Source organism: Neurospora tetrasperma, assembly GCF_000213175.1.
Source record: "Neurospora tetrasperma FGSC 2508 unplaced genomic scaffold NEUTE1scaffold_1, whole genome shotgun sequence".
NCBI lineage: Eukaryota > Fungi > Ascomycota > Sordariomycetes > Sordariales > Sordariaceae > Neurospora > Neurospora tetrasperma.
In genome coordinates, this window is record NW_009799099.1 from 5375972 (window position 1) to 5394392 (window position 18421).

Sequence of the window (18421 nt, forward strand, 5' to 3'; positions counted from 1 at the left end):
ACTAGGCACATCCGTTACCCCTTTGATGACTATAAAGACTCAAGTATAAGCTCTTCATTTACCTACCTTATCTATACTCATTCGTTCGCCAGTGAACATTACTTCATCAAAGCTCTACCCAGTTGCAATATCACCATGCGTGGAATACTCCAAGCTGCCAGAACCGCGAATATCTCGCGGGCTCCCAAGTACAACCTCCTCGTTTGCTTTGATGCATTCGAGACCCTCTATGCCCCCAAAGAACCGGTTCACAAGACGTACGGTCAGTTTGCGCGCGATAACGGTCTCCATCACGCTAGTGACGATGTTGTGGCTGTTTATCTTCACGACCGCATCACCACGGCCGCCAAAGAATACCCCAACTACGGCAAGCATGTTAAGGGCATGGACCCCGAAGCTTGGTGGATGAAGGTGATTCAAGTTGCTCTTACTAGTCACTCGACTGTTTCCTGAACTGAAGCTGAAATATCACTGCAGGTTATTAAGAATATCTTTGTCGACGTTGAGCCCAGTCTAAGTAACGCAGCTCACAAAAAGCAGCTGGATGATTTGGGCCATAAACTCTTTCAGCATTTTTCTACCCACGACGCCTACAAGACTGCGCCCAATATGCCCAAACTTCTCCAATCTTTGAAGCATCACAGATCCAACGGCAAGTTGGACAACCCCTCCATCGACCATGTTGTTCTGGGCGTCATCAGCAACTCAGATGACCGCGTTGGGGGGATTCTTTCCTCTCTGGGCCTCGACGTCAGCCCCCTACGTTTCCAGAGAGAGTCCAAGCAGGACACCCATTTCGAAAGCGCTCGTCCTGTCGACGGCAAGTCGTACGACATCGACTTTACCGTCATGTCATACGACGTTGAAGAGTCAAAGCCACACAAGGTCATGTGGCAGGCAGGAGAGATGCTGGCTCGCAGAGCGGTTACCCATGAGCTCGGCAAGTTTGATGAGAGCATTCCTTGGTTGAAGCTCTATGTTGGTGATGATATCAAGAAGGACGTTGCATCCGCCTGGGGTTGTGGATGGAATGCGGTCCTTTTGAAGGAATTCATCACCGAGTATCCTCCTGATGAGCGTTTGGAGAGTCTGGAGGAACTACTGACGATGCCAGTTACCCAGCTCTTGACCGGGCAACCTCGAATGTTTACGGTCAACAAGCTCGAGACTTTGGTCGAGTGGATCGTGAAGAGAGGCTTGGAGGTTCCCGCTGGTTCTACGGGGGCCGACAGCTCTGAGGAGAGATTCAAACTTGTTGAGGAGATCGAGTGAAGTGACGCTGAAGAAGGCCTATACCCATAGCATTGCATTTTGTAGTATTAGTTAGCCGGCATTTTTCAGGATGTATTACCAGGGATGTTTCAATTAATTATTAGACACTCCTTTTGTACTATTAATGAAACATACTTGCCTGTCGAAAAGGCCTTCGGTTCTATCTGAAAGGCGCGAATAGGATTTTGTTATGCCCAAGGTAAACTCAGAACGTCTAGAGAAAACTTCACATGAGATACTTTAGCCCAGAAAAGGCTTTTAATCGATGTTAGAAGACATTTTAGACACGACTCAACACTCAGGAAATGATACCAGAGGGGTGATGTCTTCGACATAACCCCATTTACCTCCCGGCCACTCGCTATCCTCACAACTCCAAATTCTTTCAACGCCCCTTGGCACAACGCCCTCCACCTTCTCTCTTGACTTTTGACCACACGCTCTCCTGCAGCATCTTCCCTCCCCGCCTCTGATCAACTCTCTCGGCTCATCCACCATATGATTCAACAAGTCACTCCCATGTGTTTCCTCCCCTACCCGACTAGCCGCATGCACAAGCGTTCTACCTCCCACCTCCGTCGACCTAGCCACCAACCTCATCATCAACTTCCCTATCGCCACCGCGAAGGTCCCTGAACTTGAAAATCCCTAACTTGACGAGACCGGGTTAGACGCCCCCATTTTCTCAACGGGGTAGTGAGCTGCCACAGCGCGGGCAACGAAAAACTGAAGCAGTTTGAAAATGAAGGCTTGATCCGAGCGATCAAGCCATTCAGCGTTACGCGTGTAAGTCCGTTGTCTTGTGCTCCGGCAGGCTAATGAGATCTTTGAGTGTGGATGATGTAGGCGATTGCAAGATGTCTTTATGTTGGAGACCATTCGCAAATTGTAGAGCTGTGAGCTCTACTAGCTCCCACAATTCCAGCGTTGTTGGCAACAGTTTTTTTTTCTCAACTGTGGTTTGGCTAGCAAAGGCAATGTGGTATGCGTTGAAAGTGTCATTCAATTTAAATCTTGCGCTTCAAAAACTCCAGCGTTTTTAAAGAAAGTCTCATCCTCATCCTCTTCCTCTTCATCTACACTGTCCTCGTACTCGTCGTCGAAAAAGTGATCTTCCTCTTCCTCTGGCCTGCCGGCAGGGTTGAGCACGTTACCTAGGTATAGAGCTGCCACTCGGGCGCGGAGCGAGAGAGGTGGAAGTCGATGTAGGTGTGTGTGAGCAAAGGATGTGAGAAGACCGTCGTTGTTGGTCTGGACTGACAGGGTCGGGGAACAGACGGGCAGTTTCACGGAGTCTGGGAAAAACAGGAAGAAGGCAACAAGGGAGGCGGTGACCATATTGACGGTTGAGCTCCCCTCGTCCTGCTTGAATCTGCGTCATGGTCCGGTTAGGAGGGATACGCCCGCATTAAGAAGAAGAATGTCAAGGGAACTCTTTCGAGCTTGGCGCTCACGCGAGAGGTGAAGAACAGGACACTGGTCCTGATCGTAGCTGCATTGGTCGAGCTCGTGTCCCAGATGAAGATGACGCTGTTGGAGCACTTGGTGGAAGGACAGATAGCATTTGGGCCTGTGCGCTGTGCTGCCTACCTGCCTATCTGCCTGCCCGCCTGCCCGCAATCCAAGGTAGGTAGGTTCAGATGCCTACAAAATCAGATTGTCCCGACCGCAGTTTCCCACTCTTTCTTCTTCTCCTTCTTTCTTCTTCAAACACTTTTAACGTAACGCACCTTAATCACATCAGCCGACTGGATGAGTTCCTCTCCCACTCGCTGTCGGTCAATGAGAGTGCAAGAGTAACTTGAGAGTCTCCTTCCCGCTATCAACAACGGCATCAGCGCGTTCATTTTCCCCAATGGCTCTGAGACCGGTCGGCGGCGGGTTCCCTACATGTCCACCTTCAATTCCAGTAAGATGTAGCATGTGAACGACACTGAGGCTGAGGCCGATGTTGGAGACGGTTACGATGATGGTTTTGCCGGTGAAGGAGTTGATTTGGATAAGGGAGGGTGGTGAGTAAAGGGCTTTCTGAAAAACTAAAGGTTGCCCTGAGGGTGGAAGAGGCCGTCTCGGCCGTATGTATACCTAGGTGGTGGGTTGAGGAGGGAGAGTGTGAGTGTTGATTCCAGGGCCTATCATAAACTATTGATGAGGAGGATAGTACTTGAAGAAATTCCAGAGTAGGAATTGAAATGAATAGGATGCCGTTGCGCCTGTTAACTGCGAGTGACCACCTTGAGGACGTAACGCAATCTGGACATTCTCCATTCTCTATTGTTGAAGCGTGCTTCAACTGTTCAGAGGTGGATGGCATTCACTGCCTCAGAGGGGCTCATGGTTCATTTATGACCCGCATCCACCGAACGGACTGTTGAGGGACGGTTCGTCTATAGCCAGTTTTCTTTGTTGAAGTTTCTCGCGTTCTTATTAGTTAGATGCGTAGTACGGCCCTACAATTAGTTAGGGTATCTTGCTAAGCCTGTTTTTGATTAGTTAATTCGCTTATAATATTTTTGATATAGGCTACTAATATATATTAGGTCTCCCCTTTTCTATTACTTTCTAATATATGTATTTAGTAAACAGCTAGTAGATTAGTTTAGTACTTATATTAACTAACTATTTACACTGTAATGCTCCCTCCCGCTATTCAATTTCAATTTTATTGCTAATACTTAATATTAGTATTAATATTATTATTGCGATTTGATTTTAATACTTAATTTACCATTAGAAAAGTTATTATAACAGTTATAAATACGTATTATTAGAAAGTAATAGTCTCTTTATCCGGTAAGTAACCAGTAAGCGATAAGCGACCGGCAACCGACCAGTAAACTAGTCTATATAGGGTATAAGAATTTCGCTTTTCCCTCCATTTTGAGTTTTAAATTTTCCCTTTTACTTATTACTAACCTAAAGTTCTATTCCTAAAAGAGAGTATTAAATCAACTATCCTATTAATTATTAACCTACAATAAGGAAGTTGGATTATTAGATAAATTAGTCTATTTATTACTAATATAAAATTCTACTTTTGAAAGCAAATTGATAAAATTATTTTTTAATACACGTAAGGATTGTTAGATAGACTATTCTATAAATTATTAACCTAAAATTCTATTTTGTAAAGAAAGTTAATAAAAACCTAGAATTGGGTATTGCTCTAAATTTGATAGTGGATGTAGATCCTGACTTTTTAGATCCTATTTTTTAAGTAAAATTAATTCTCCCCTTCTTATTTATTTATCTGTTATTGCTAATCTATTATTAATAGATATAAGGAGTATTAGATAGACTATTTTACTTATTATTAACCTAAAATTTTATTCTTAAAAGAAAGTTAATAAAAACCTATAATTGGGTATTACTTTAAATTCGATAGTGGATGTGGATCCTACTTTTTTAATCCTACCTTTTTAGATCCTATTTCTTGAATTAGTTCTCCCCTTCTTACCTATTTACTTATTATTACTAATTTATTATTATAGGTACGGGGGATTTCCTTTTTTCTAGGGTTTTCTTTTTTTTGGGGGTTTCCTTTTCTCTAGAGGTTTCTTTTTTATTAGTTTTTGTCTATTTATTTTGAGGGCTTATATATTTTTCCTTTTATTATTGATATAAATATACATATTAAATATGATAAAATATATTATTAATATAAACCCAATGCCGAATTTATTAATAAGCGAGATTCTATTAAGTTCGTACAAAACTGTAGAGAATATTACAATAATTAAATTGAGGTAAAATACTATTAGGTCCTTATTTATTATCCTTAAACCCTAGTATTCCCTTTGGTTAACTAACCGGTATTGCTTACTTAATAGTAAATCCTTTAAAATATATAAATCCTACTATAAACCTAGTATACCGTATTAATCTACTACCTGTGAGTAAATAGTACTTTTGAAAGTAAAGATCCGAACCGTAGGGGGTTGCGGGTGCGATTCGGGTAATATTAGTTGGCTGGCCTATTAAATAATTAATATTCAATCTTTAATAGGTTATTAGCTATAAGAAGAGAGATACTACCGAATTATCCCCTCCTCCTAACTAATTATAACCAATATAATAACTAGTATAGTAATTAGTATAGTAACTATTAGTTTTTCCTTTACTAAGACTATTACTGCTTCGATTTTAATATAAATATTGCAAGGAAGAATTTAATAAGTTACTAGAGTAAGAATTATAACTATTTCTATTTATAATACTACCGATAGTACTACTACCGATAGTACTGCTAATAGTACCTCCTATATTAATACTACGCTAAAGACCCTTGGTACTAGCCCCGGTACTAGTTTAGTTAGTATAATAATTTCGAAGAATTATTAATATTGATAGGTGGTTTTAAAATTGAAATCGTATTATATGCTAAATTACTCCTTTCTTTCTTATAGGTAAGAATTCGTAAATATATTTAAAATGATAGATAAATTAAACTATGGATATAGTTAATTATATTTGATATAGGATTCTCCTAATACTACTATAGCCCGCCGCTAGATTAATGAGATTCGGTATAATTATTATTATCATTATTATAATAATTAATAAATATTAGTTACCCCTTCTTTCGAGAGTTAGAAAAGATATAACGGTAGTATTTATTATAGGGATAAGAATTAGAATGATAATTAAGAAGGCGATATATATAATAGTTAGAATAATAATATAAATGCGGATAATATGGAAGATTATAATTCTAATATTGGTTAAAATCCTAACCTAGATTTAGATTTAAATTTAGATTTAGAGGACGATTATTTCTTTTGCCCAGTATATAATATTGCCCGGGCTATAGTAGATAGGTATATTAAGTTTGGTTTTTATAAATATTACCAGTTGGGTATACTATATAGTAATGCCGACTTCGAGAATAAGTTCTGTATACGTTATTGAAGGGTATTTACGCGGGGGTTATTTTTTGATATCAATAATAATAAAGAGAAGGAATATTGTAATTTGTATTATTTAAATCCCTTTCTACTTATTCAGAATTGTAGACCGCTACTACACTATCCTCTAATATAATATTGGGTATATTGTAGTTTTATTTAATAAAATGTTCAATCTGACTTTGAATACTTTCGCCCCGTCTCTTTACTTCCTAACCTTCGGTTCTACTCTTATTTTTAATAATATAAAGACCCTCCCCTCTATTTATATAATCCTCCCTATAATATCCCTTTTTAATTCTCTCCTACCTTCTTTCCTCTTTATAATAATATTGTTTAAGATAGTTTCCTCTAATCGCAACCGTCCTAGCCCGATTAACCTCACCTCCAACCCTAAAGTTTCCTCCCTAGAGGTATTTCTAGGCTCTCTTAATTTTACAGCCCCAACTTACTTAGAATTTGCAATATTTTCTTATATTTTTCGTAGTAATCCGGATCTCTAAATCCCTCAAAACTGGTATACTTATCCTTTTTATTATTCTTAATTCTTATATTAACTTATATAATACTATCTATAAAATCTCTTACTTTTATTATACTTTAAATCTTACTACAATCCTAAAATCTAATAAGAGACTTACCAATCCTAATATCTTTCGTAAAATTATTACTAATAAAACCTACCTCGTTTCGGCTTTCTATAAGCTTTATATCCTTTTCTTTCTCGCCCTTCTTTTCTAATTAACGTTTTATTCCTAATTACTGACCTCTAAACTACGACCTATATTCATATTACCGGTAAATATATATTAGGTATTCGTATTAACTTCTTTAATACCTATCATGCTATTTAATCCGTAACTATTATTATATTATTAAATAGCCCAACTAAATATCATTAAGGATTAAATACCTTTGTTTACATTATTCAATAATTTATTAAGCATATATATATTTATTTAGTATAAGACGGTCTCCCGAATAATATTACTAACCTTCTCTATACTCTATACTATAATACTATTATCTTTTAATAGAAGGGATACTATACGCTATATATAAAGGATATTCTCTATAGTTGTACTCATTCCGGCCTTAATATTAATAATATAATAAATTTAATTTATACTATTTTTAATTCCAATAGTAATATAGTTATTCCTACGTATATTATATTTAATTTCAATAGTAATAGTATACCTATTCCTATTTATATAGTCTCTGGTTCTAATAATAATAATACTACCCTTAGTAGCCCTATAGTCATCAATACCCCCAGCCGTCCTATTACAAACAATAATTAAATTCCATGGTATTATAATATTATCAAAAATTAAATTCGTATAATAGAACTTTTCGAAGAGTCTTTCAAGTATAATTAAGCGTTAAATAAATAGAACTTCAATTCTTACTATAATGATAATATACATAATACTTATAATTAATATAATTATCTCTTTCCTATTTCTTTATTCTTTTATTTTGATATCGTTAGTAATTTATTCCCTTTTTAAAAATACTTTACGAATTCTTTACACTACTTCTCTTTAAATTTAATTACTAAACAATATTCCTTCAATTTACTTAACTTTAATACTTATAATAAAATCCTCTTAATTTTAATTCCACTGTCCAAATAATTCTAAAATTCCTTTTTTATTAATAATTAATTTTTAATTTTTAATTAGAAAAGGCTTTCTATATTAAAATAATTTAAAATAATATATATAAAGGTCTGTTTTTCTAGTCCGTAGGCGTAGATAAGCGTTTGGACGCTTAACCCCTTTCTCTAAAAGAAAAAAGCCTGGAATTTTATAACCTCTATTATAACTTAAATTAGGAGAAAGTTCCTTATTTTAATTAATAGGTATAGTTTATCATTATTTTCCTCCGGTATTTGAATTCTCCTCTTTTTCTTTTCTTTTTTTGTACTAACTATATATTATTAAATAGCTTTACTATTAAATTTAAGATTAAAGTCGGTAGTAGTAAATCTATATTATCAACCTAATTTAATTACTATTATTACTTATTAGTAATTGTAAAATAATACTTACTTTTTATTTATTACGTTCTTTAATTACTCTTAATAATTAATTATTGTAAGTTCCGGGATTTATAATAATAATAGTAGATTCCCTAATTCTAAAGGGGGACTAACTATAATTATTAAAAGTTTTTCCATTAGTACCTACGCTTTAACCTACCTAATTTTAGCTATACTATTCTTTAATTTATCAGTAAATAACTGACTTCTAATTTATTATATCCGAATATAATTAATTACTTAAACTACTATTTCTTAAACGAACCTCACTTAATCCGTACAGACAAACCTGTCACAGGATTACCTGTGACTGTGCCTAGCACATCACGTGCATGTGCACGTGCGCTGGTCCCGGCTCTGGGCATGGCCTTCGTGCCTTGCCCTATATCGCCAGACCTGCGCACACCTCTCTTCTTCTCTCCTCGTACAACTACGCATATCCAACCTACCCCCTACCAGTTGCCTTGCCCCGTGATAAAACCTTTCTTTAAAAGCCTAGACTCTTTATTAAAATAAAAGTTAAATAGTAAATAAAAGGTTTTTATTTTTAAATTTCATACTAGCGTAACTTTATACGCCCTAATAATAATTCTTAAATAATTATTTTAATATTTTGCTAACCTAATTACAATCCGTTATAGTTTCTTATAGATTTCAATTAATTAATAGAATATTAAAACTCTATATATAATAGTACAACGAATATATTTTATATATATTTCCCTTACCTGAATAAAGAAATTACCCTATATTTTCGCTACTAACCTTATAAATATAATCGTTTAAATTTTTATCTTTTATTTTACTATTTCTATATAAGCCCGGTAATTAAATTTATTGTTTAACTAAACCCCTAGGAATTTTATAAATTTTATCGATTAAAGTACTATATTCCCAAATTAGAGATTTTCCGTCCTCAATACCCTCGTCTATATAAAATATACTAATTCTATTTTATTGGCTTCGAACTTTATACCTTTTACTTTAACCTATTCTAAATATATTTCCTATATTACCTATAAAATCTAAAGATTTTCTTTAATAATACGGACTATTATAATAATATTAATATTATTTATAAAGCCGATTGTAATTGTAGTTAAAATTATTACTAATTTCTAATATAATAGGATAATAAAGAAAATGAAAAGATAAATAAGAAAAGGGAGCTTTAAAGTATATTTATTATAATAGTATAAAAGTAAAATATTTTATTATTGAAGAAGAGAGCGCTTCTCTTATTGATAACGAAATTTACTACCTATTTAATAATTTATATCGGGAATTATACTTTCTATAAAATATATAGAAACTACTTATAATTAATTCTATTGAATATACCCTTCAAATCAAAAAGTATAAAGAATATTACAACCCCGAATTTCTAAACTATATAAATTATACTAGGAATTACCCAGATTATAAACTTTATCGAACGGCCTGCCCAATTACTTATTTAACCCTCCGGCAGGAAATTAAACTCTTTAATTACTCACGTAAATCTTTTAATTATAAAGGCTTTGAAGATTCTTCTAATATTATTCAGTTATAATATAAATTTCTATACATTTACTAATTATAACGGCGGTGGCAAACCACTACGCTAGCCAGCCCGTGTCCCCGCAAAAGGATACAAGTAACCGAAGCTGGCAATTCGGTTACTCAAGTGGTCTTATATAGTTGCAATGGTAGCTAAGAGGTACAACTGCAAGGCTGCCGTCACACTAATTTTTATTAAATAGTACTTTTCTTAGGTTTTTTAAAGATAATTACTTTTGTATCTTTAAACTATTATGGGAAATATCCGAATTAGAGGCTAACGGTTATTAAGTACGCTATTACCTATTAGAATGATTACTCGTACAATTTCCAAAATTTATTCAAATATTAATTAACGTCCGGGGCTTTATTAAGCGCTATCCGGAAAAGGAAATTTTAAATATCCACTTTAATAATTAATTTATTAATAACAATTAGACTAATTCTATTCATTAATTTAATTTAGTCCAATAAATACTCTATTAGAATATTTACCTTTAGGAAGAAATAATTAATAACAATTTCAACCTGACTATTATAATTTATGATATTTATTACCCCTTCATTAATTTAGAGGGTTAATAATTTAGGTAGGTTTATTAAGTAATAATTTCGGGTTTAGGCCTATTTTTCTAAAGGTTAAAATCGATTTGGGTTCTTCAAAACTTCAATAATACCTTCATACTATATAGCTTATTATATTTTTGAAATAATCTTCTTCTTTTTTATCGTTATTTTAATGAGTTCCTTCTAATATAATAGTATTGAATATTCAAATTATATTTAATACTTCTACCGTACTTCCTTTAAAACTATTTTATATTCTAATATTTACTAATTTATTTACCTCTCTTAACCTTTCCTCTAATATAAGACGAACTCTTTTATAATATTAGTAAATTCCTTATTAAACCCATAGAAACTTTATTCGAATTCTTCTATAATATTAACTCTTTTTAGAACTAAAATCTATTTCTTTACTACCTTCTTTACCTTTATTATATTTATAAAATTCCAATTATAACCTCCTTCCTCTTTTACCCTCCTATTTTTTCTTTTTATTTAGACCTAAATTTTTTAAGGATAATAGTCTAAATTAATTTACTCGTACTATTGCGATCCTTAATATTTAATTTCAAACCCGGGTAATAATTATATATAATTAATTATTCTATTTCTCTCTCTTTATATTATATTACTAAATTTTATTTATTTACTATAGGGGGTACATAAATTGAACCTTTATATTTTTATATTTATATGAGAAGGTATATAGCCTTCAAGCTAATCTTATTCTCTAAATCTTAATTAGGATAATAGAAATTAAAGTTCCTAACGGTAATAATCTAATTTCCTATTAGGAGCTCAGCCTTAAAGAATTCGAAGAGTGGGGATTCCTACTAGTATTTTAATATTCCTTATATTAGGATAAGTAAGTAAATAGAATAAACAGTTATGAAATCCCTTAGGTTTTTGAATATTATTATAATTTAATCCCTTTTAATTTAGAAATTAAAGTCCCTTAAATTCTATTTCTTATTTATATATATTACCGCCTTTTCAATTTTTAAATAATCGGTTTTAAAATACTTCCCGCCCCTAGGATAATAAATATCCTTATTTAAATTTCTACCCAGCTTCTAAATCGCTACAATATTATAAGTTTCCTTTTATTCGAATAAAAGTTTCCCTCTTTCATATAACTTCCCTATATTCTAATAAAATATTTTTAATTAAATTATTAATTACTTTAAAATTGGGTTTTTATTAGTCCTTTAACGGAGGATAAGAATATTACTTTCTTTAGGGGAAATATAAGTACATAAATATCATTACTATTATATATTTAATTCCTATATTATAGAAATATAAATAATATATATTTATTAAATTTTATTAGGCTAAAGCTTTTAGTCGGGGGGTTAGGCTAACGATCTTTTTCGGCCGTCTTCTCTTTACACTTTCTCTAATTTATTTCTCTAGGGTAATAATAGTACGGGAATTAGGAGGAGCGTCCAATAAGTTACTCTTATTTATAATTTTTATTACTAATTCTAATACCTTTCCAATTAGGTTTTTATAAAGAGGGGCAAACATTTACAGCCTTTCAACCTACGTAATAAATACTTTTATAATAGCTTTTTGAAAAAGAGAGTATTTTTATAGCTATAGATAAAGTATTCCTTCTTTCTATATAATTTATAATAAATAAGCGATTCATTTTTATTTAATAGATAATTTATTTTATAAAAGCGATTTCCTTTGTATTTAACTTTACTATATTAGGCGAAAATATTTTCCTAGTAATAAAATTCTACCATATATCTAATTTCCTAATATTTAAAATATTATCAAATATTATTCAAAGTTTAAAATAATTCGTAAGGGTATACGCTACTATCCTAAAGGAAGAGATTATTCTAAAGGAAATTCGCCGCCTTCAAAATAGTAATTTCTATTAGGAATAAACTTTTATTCTCTCCGTTCCTTCTTTTCTAAGGCTGAATTCTGATAATAGTTACTTTCTTATTTTTATTCCTTATTATATTTACTAATACTTCTAATATAGTATAATTATTAATACTATTCTAGGGTACACTTTAGATTAATATATTTATAGTATTCATAATAACGAAGGCTTTCTTACTAAGGATTTTTGTAATTTATATTTAGTTTCTCTGATACTAATTATATATAAATTTATTAAAAATAATTATATAATCTCTAAACGTTAATATTCCAATAGCTATTCTAATTACTAAACTTAATTTCTTTTAGCTTAAGGTCGTCACTACGGCCGTCTTTATATCTTCGTTCGAACGGTTTATAAATTCGGTAGTAATGATTATTCCCTTAATAGTAAATTGCTGTTTAAAATTAAAGGGGATAAATTTTTTAATAATAATAGTAAATAATTATTAGAGGGTAGTACCGATTTTATTCGAAATAATTTTCGTTATAATATTAGCCTATTATTTTAATACTTCCTAAATACTTTTCTTAATCTCCTTCAAAATATCCTTCTTTAAATTATTAAAATTCTTCTTAATAATAAATTAGTCGGTTTTAGCTTTATTAACTTTGGGTCGTATAGATCTACTTTTTTTAATACGAACCTACGCAAATTCGAAAAGTAATTTTCGAATTTAACATTAATCTTCGATCGAAATAATATTATAGTCCGCCAATTTATTCGCTCTAATAATAAATTTCTTTAATATTTTATTATCTTTCTCTATTTTATCTGAGATTTTTATAATAAATATGACTTTAAGGTTATTATATACGGAAATTTCCATAAGCGGGCTGTAAATACTATTTTCAAGCTTATAAGTACCGCTATTTATAGCTATCGGCAACGATAATATAATACTATTGTTATATTCGTTGTAGGATATTGTAAGGGACGTAAACGACCCTCCTAAATCAATTACTATTATTAATTTTCATTTTAGAGCACTCCTAGACTGAAAATCGGCGTTTCCGGTTTCGGCATCGTTTTTACTTAAGGGAATAGGATAGAAGCTAGCCTATTTTATTACAAGTATTTCTAATACTCTATCCTCAAGGGTAGGCTGATTTTGTTGAATTTCAAATCCGGTTAATTAAATACAATAAGTATATATAGTATATCTTTAAATAGTATAATAGCCGATTTGTTCAATATTACTAGTGTCCTTTTATAGTTTTTAATATTATAATATATTAATAAGCTAGTTCAAAAAGTTAATTTTTCGTACGATCCGGTTGTAATAGTGTAAATATGTGACGAACGGCAGTCTGATCTGCCTAAATAAGATAGCTGAAGGTAAAGAACTATCAGAGTCGTTTGGTGAAGCCTAAGGGTTCACAACAAGTATGCTCGTAATACCAGTCTCAATGATGATGATCAAGTTGTGTTGACTACTGTCGAACTATCTGACAATCTGAGTTCTCCAGTCGTCCCTTTATACTTCCGTATCGTTCATTCTATAGCTGGCTCACTTGTATTATCGTGATGCTGGCTCACCAGCGTGAGCCCTGTCTCCGACGCCTTTCTTGACCCTGCCCTGGCCCGTGGTTACACGAGCTAGCCTTTCTGGGTTGCTTGTGCTACCGATGGTCTGGTTGGCCCGTGTGCTTGCCTTAAGTTCGTAACAAAATAACGAAGGTTTGGCCAGTATTAAATAATTAAAGGAAGTAATTAAGGATGATACTCCTAAGGTAAACCGATTATTCGACTTAATTATTCAATTTGCCTATTTTATTCGCAGTATATAGCTATACTAAATATACAAAAACTAGGAACTTCGTACTTATATATAGGTATTAGGTATATTAATTATATTATAAATTTCAGCGCTATTAATATATATTGGAAAAGTCTTGTACGATATATGTTTAATTTCGAAGAATGGAAGGAAGTATCTGTTGAAGTCCATAATAAAATTGTAAGGAAAAATTTCAAAGAAAACCTTTATATTGCTACTTATTACCTTGAAAGACGTTTTGAATTATTTAACCAATATATTTTATTATTAAAGTTTAAAATCGAAGGTTAGTAGCATTGTATTAGATTCTAGGTATGCGGTAGTAGTTATAATTATAGTATTCATTAAGTATTATATATTTAAGTACTAGAATTAATTTATGGGAATACCCGGCAAGAGTTTGTTAAACTCTAGGGTTATTACGTTTTTACTATAAATTTAGAACCTAAAAGAGTTAGTTAGTAGGGTAAAGGCGATCCTCTATCCGTTATTACCAGTAATAATAAAAGCGAATATCTTCCTACTTTCGACTTTTTATTCCGGATAGTTAATTGTATATAGCGCTATAGCCGGTATATAGACGATTATTGCCTTTATATTAAAAGGCTTAATTAAAGTGCTCTTTAACCTAATAATTGTATAATAAAGATATACTATTTTTACTTCTTTAGGAATTTATATTTAGAATTATACTTTATATATAGCTTTAACCCTAAATATTAGTTATACGATAGGAAAAGAAATAACAATTGTATAAATAATTAGAATTAGACAGTTACTTCTCATTGGTATATAAATATAGATTTATAGTTATATACTAGTTATGACGCTATTATTAATTATATTGCTAAATACTATTTAAAAGTAGAAAAGTAATTTAGGCCTTTTAAAGACATTATTTAATAGATTGCTCTTTATATTGTATCCAATAATTATATTATCTCTTTTATTATAAAGATAATAAATTAGTTTATTACTGAGTAAAATTAATTTACTTAGGAAATTAATTACTTACTATTTAACTTGTTTTTTAATAATAGTATCCGAATTATTATTAATATAGGTTACTATAACCTAAATAGATTACTTAAATTTAGAGTACTTATTAGATAAGGCTAATAGATTTAGATTCGTAGCTAATATACTAAGCATTTATCTCGCCCTAATAACTTCGAAAATATTAGCTACTTTAAATAGCTAATTCGGTTCGATACTATTAATAATTAATATTTTAGAAGTCGGGCTAAGAAGAGGGTATTAAATTACTATCCTATTTATAAAGTCGAAAACCATAATTAGAATAAAAATTAGTATAGGGTTAAATTAATATTATATTATTTCTATTATACTTAAATTAAATTATTTAGTATTATAAACCAGGATAGTATTTAGTAAGAGTTAGAGACTTATTCTAATGTATATTTAATTTATATAGAAGTTTATAACGGGGATTTAGACTACCTTTACAATTATTACAGTAATATACTTAATAGCGAATCCGATAATAATTTTGAACCTCCTCCTAAAGAAGAAAGGTAAAGAGAGTTATAGTAAATCTTAGTTAGAGATCTTCTCTATTATTTATAAATTGAAGACGACGGGGATTTCAGTATGCTCGGTTACTATAATTAAAACGTTTTATATAATTAGTATTAATATTTAGACTATTAAAATTTACTAGAATTGCAATAGGATTATTAGAAGAATATAAGAATTAATAACCTATAGCTAATAACCAATATTCCCGCTCTTATATTGTAGGTTATTAAGGATTTCAATACAGAATAAAAGGTTGATTTTAATCAGTTTGTTTATTATTATTAGTTTATTCTTAATTGTAACAATAATATTCAATAGTATTTATATATCCTACCTTTACTTTTACAAATTAATAGCTGCGGAGGTATTAGAAAGTCTTTTTTTATTAAGGCGTTATTATTCAAATTTGAATAAGTAACTGCAATATATAATAAAACCTTACTAATTATTAAATATACTCCAACTAGGGTAGTAGCTAATAGTATTAATAGCTAAACCTTATATTCTTTATTTAAATTCCCTATTACTCCTAAGAATGTTAATTAAAACGAACTTAAAGTAACTATTATAGTATTAGAAGGTATTAATCTAGCCTAACTTTAATACTAACTATAGCCCTATCGTTATTTTATTATTAATAAAAAGTCTACATTGGGACTTCGAATTCTCAATTTCGTTAATTAAAAACTATACTAAGCCTTCCCTAAATACTAGAATAAATTATTTAATAGTAGGAGTATTCTTCTATTTAATAAGTTTGATTAATTACTTCTAGTTAAATAGAAACTATTATTTTATAATTACTAAATTTTATTTACTATTAAAACTATCGGTTATATATATTATTATACTTTTAATAAGACTATTAAATTATAGTAAACTATATAACAATAAGGTAATAATTAAATTGGATTTAAGGCAGCGTTCGAAGTATTACAAAGTAACTAGCCTATTCAATAATACTAAGAATTGCTTTATTTTCAGATATAATTAAAGCTACTATTAAATAAATAAACTAAATTTATGAATACTCTACATATTTATCCTAACTATAAAAATGTTATATTTTTTAAATTTAGTATATAAAAGTATCAAATTAGCCCTATTTTACTCTCCCTATTAAATATGCCGGCTTTAGTACTAAAGACGTAGATCCTACTAATATCAATAATTTATAGTTTAAACTCCCATTAATAATAGAAAGTAGGGTTATATTAACCAAGAACCTTTAGATTGAAGTTAATTTAATTAATAGTACTTTAAATATTATTTTCGATATTATATAGAATTCTAACCTTCCTAATCAAAACATTATCAACGAATGATACCCTTATAGTAACCTATTTATCATACTTATTGAATTTAACCAGTATATTGGACCTCCTTACTTCCTTAACTAAGAAGACGAAAATTGTTTCTATAATATTATTTCTATCTTTTAAATTAAGCGAGCGTTTAGGTATTATGGAAAGACTTAGTCTATAAGATTATAATTTCCTTTAATTATTATATATACTATTATAGTATATAAGGTATAAGGTTCTACTCTCGATATAATTATATTAGATATTTCGAAAAGGGACTTTTGAATTAAGCTTATATATATAGTATATAATAGAATTGAAACTTTATAAAGCCTTATATTCAATACTCCCTTTGATTTAAACGATATACATATTATATTTAACTATATATCTACTATAAAAGTAGTTAATAAAGTAAGAAAATTACTAAAGAAACTTCTAGTCCCGGATATTTAAATACTAAAACTCCGGGTACCCAGTATTACTACTTCCGGTCCAATACTAACTTATAAATATTATTTAGGTAGTATATATTCTATCTTGTAAATATATATATAATTATAATCAACTTTCTAAAGCGTACCTTCCTTTGTATTTGATAGCATTTGTATTGCTCCTTCCATTTTATTTCTTATATTATTAGGTAATATCTCTCCATCTCCCTCTCCTTCTTTCCTTCTTGCATTTAATTCTTTTATTACTTTTATTAACTATTAACTATTAATTATCAACTATATCAATTATTTTTGAAGAAAGTCATTTATAGTTCGAATAGTATTTTAACAATATATTAAAAGAAGAAGAAGAATACTGTAATTTGTTTACTATCAAGTACTAATAGACTTCTATTAGTTAAATTAGTACTAAAACAGTATAGTTTATTAAAGATGAATTTCTTTATAAGAATAAAATTACGGCTACTCCTAGCCTTTCTCTCCCTATCCATTTAAAGTAATATATTACTTTTATTATTGATTATAATTCAGATTATTTTAATTTTGGATTTAGGTACCTAGATTTTACTACCGGCTTGAAAAAAAAAAAAAAAGAGGTAAAGAGTTTAATTCAATTTATTCTACGTACCCTAATTGAATACCTTATAGTATACCCTTTTTTAGAGTAACTATTAATAGTACCGAAAAATAGTACATTTTACAGCGGTTTTACATCTCCTATTCTCCCTAAAAGGCTTATACTCCCGATTAATACTTATAATAAATAAATTAGAAAATAAGAAATATTTAAGAGATAACAGTAGTATATATTTAAATATTTAAATAAAAAATTAATTACTAATAAGGAATTAAACGTAAGAACTCTCTAGAATTTATACTAGTAGCAGCTACGGGCGTTCTATACAAACTACTATACTATGGGCATCCCTATAGCACCCCAGGGGGGGTTAATAATAGTAAATATTGTTAGGATAGACTATATATAGTGATTGGAGCATTTTGGGCATGTTTGCAAAGTGTAGCTGAGTTTATAGATGTGATAATAGAAATCCTACAATAAGAGTTAGATCTAGTAATACTTTGGCTGGTATTATACCCTTAAGTTAGGATT

General features: G+C 30.7%; 2 protein-coding genes across 2 annotated transcripts; one reads left to right on the top strand and one right to left on the bottom strand.

Moving 5' to 3' along the window:
* Positions 1-105: 105 nt before the first annotated feature.
* NEUTE1DRAFT_77557 (uncharacterized protein) lies at positions 106-1418 on the top strand (the record flags this gene model as incomplete). The annotated part of the gene is made up of 2 exons (XM_009850240.1): positions 106-411; positions 487-1418. The coding sequence occupies 2 exons, from the start codon at positions 136-138 to the stop codon at positions 1270-1272; spliced, it is 1062 nt and encodes a 353-aa protein (XP_009848542.1).
* An 856-nt stretch (positions 1419-2274) lies between these two features.
* On the bottom strand, positions 2275-2610 carry NEUTE1DRAFT_107972 (uncharacterized protein; the record flags this gene model as incomplete). Its single annotated transcript, XM_009850241.1, has 1 exon — positions 2275-2610. One exon carries the CDS (start codon positions 2608-2610, stop codon positions 2275-2277), a length of 336 nt encoding a protein of 111 aa, XP_009848543.1.
* Between the last annotated feature and the right edge of the window lie 15811 nt (positions 2611-18421).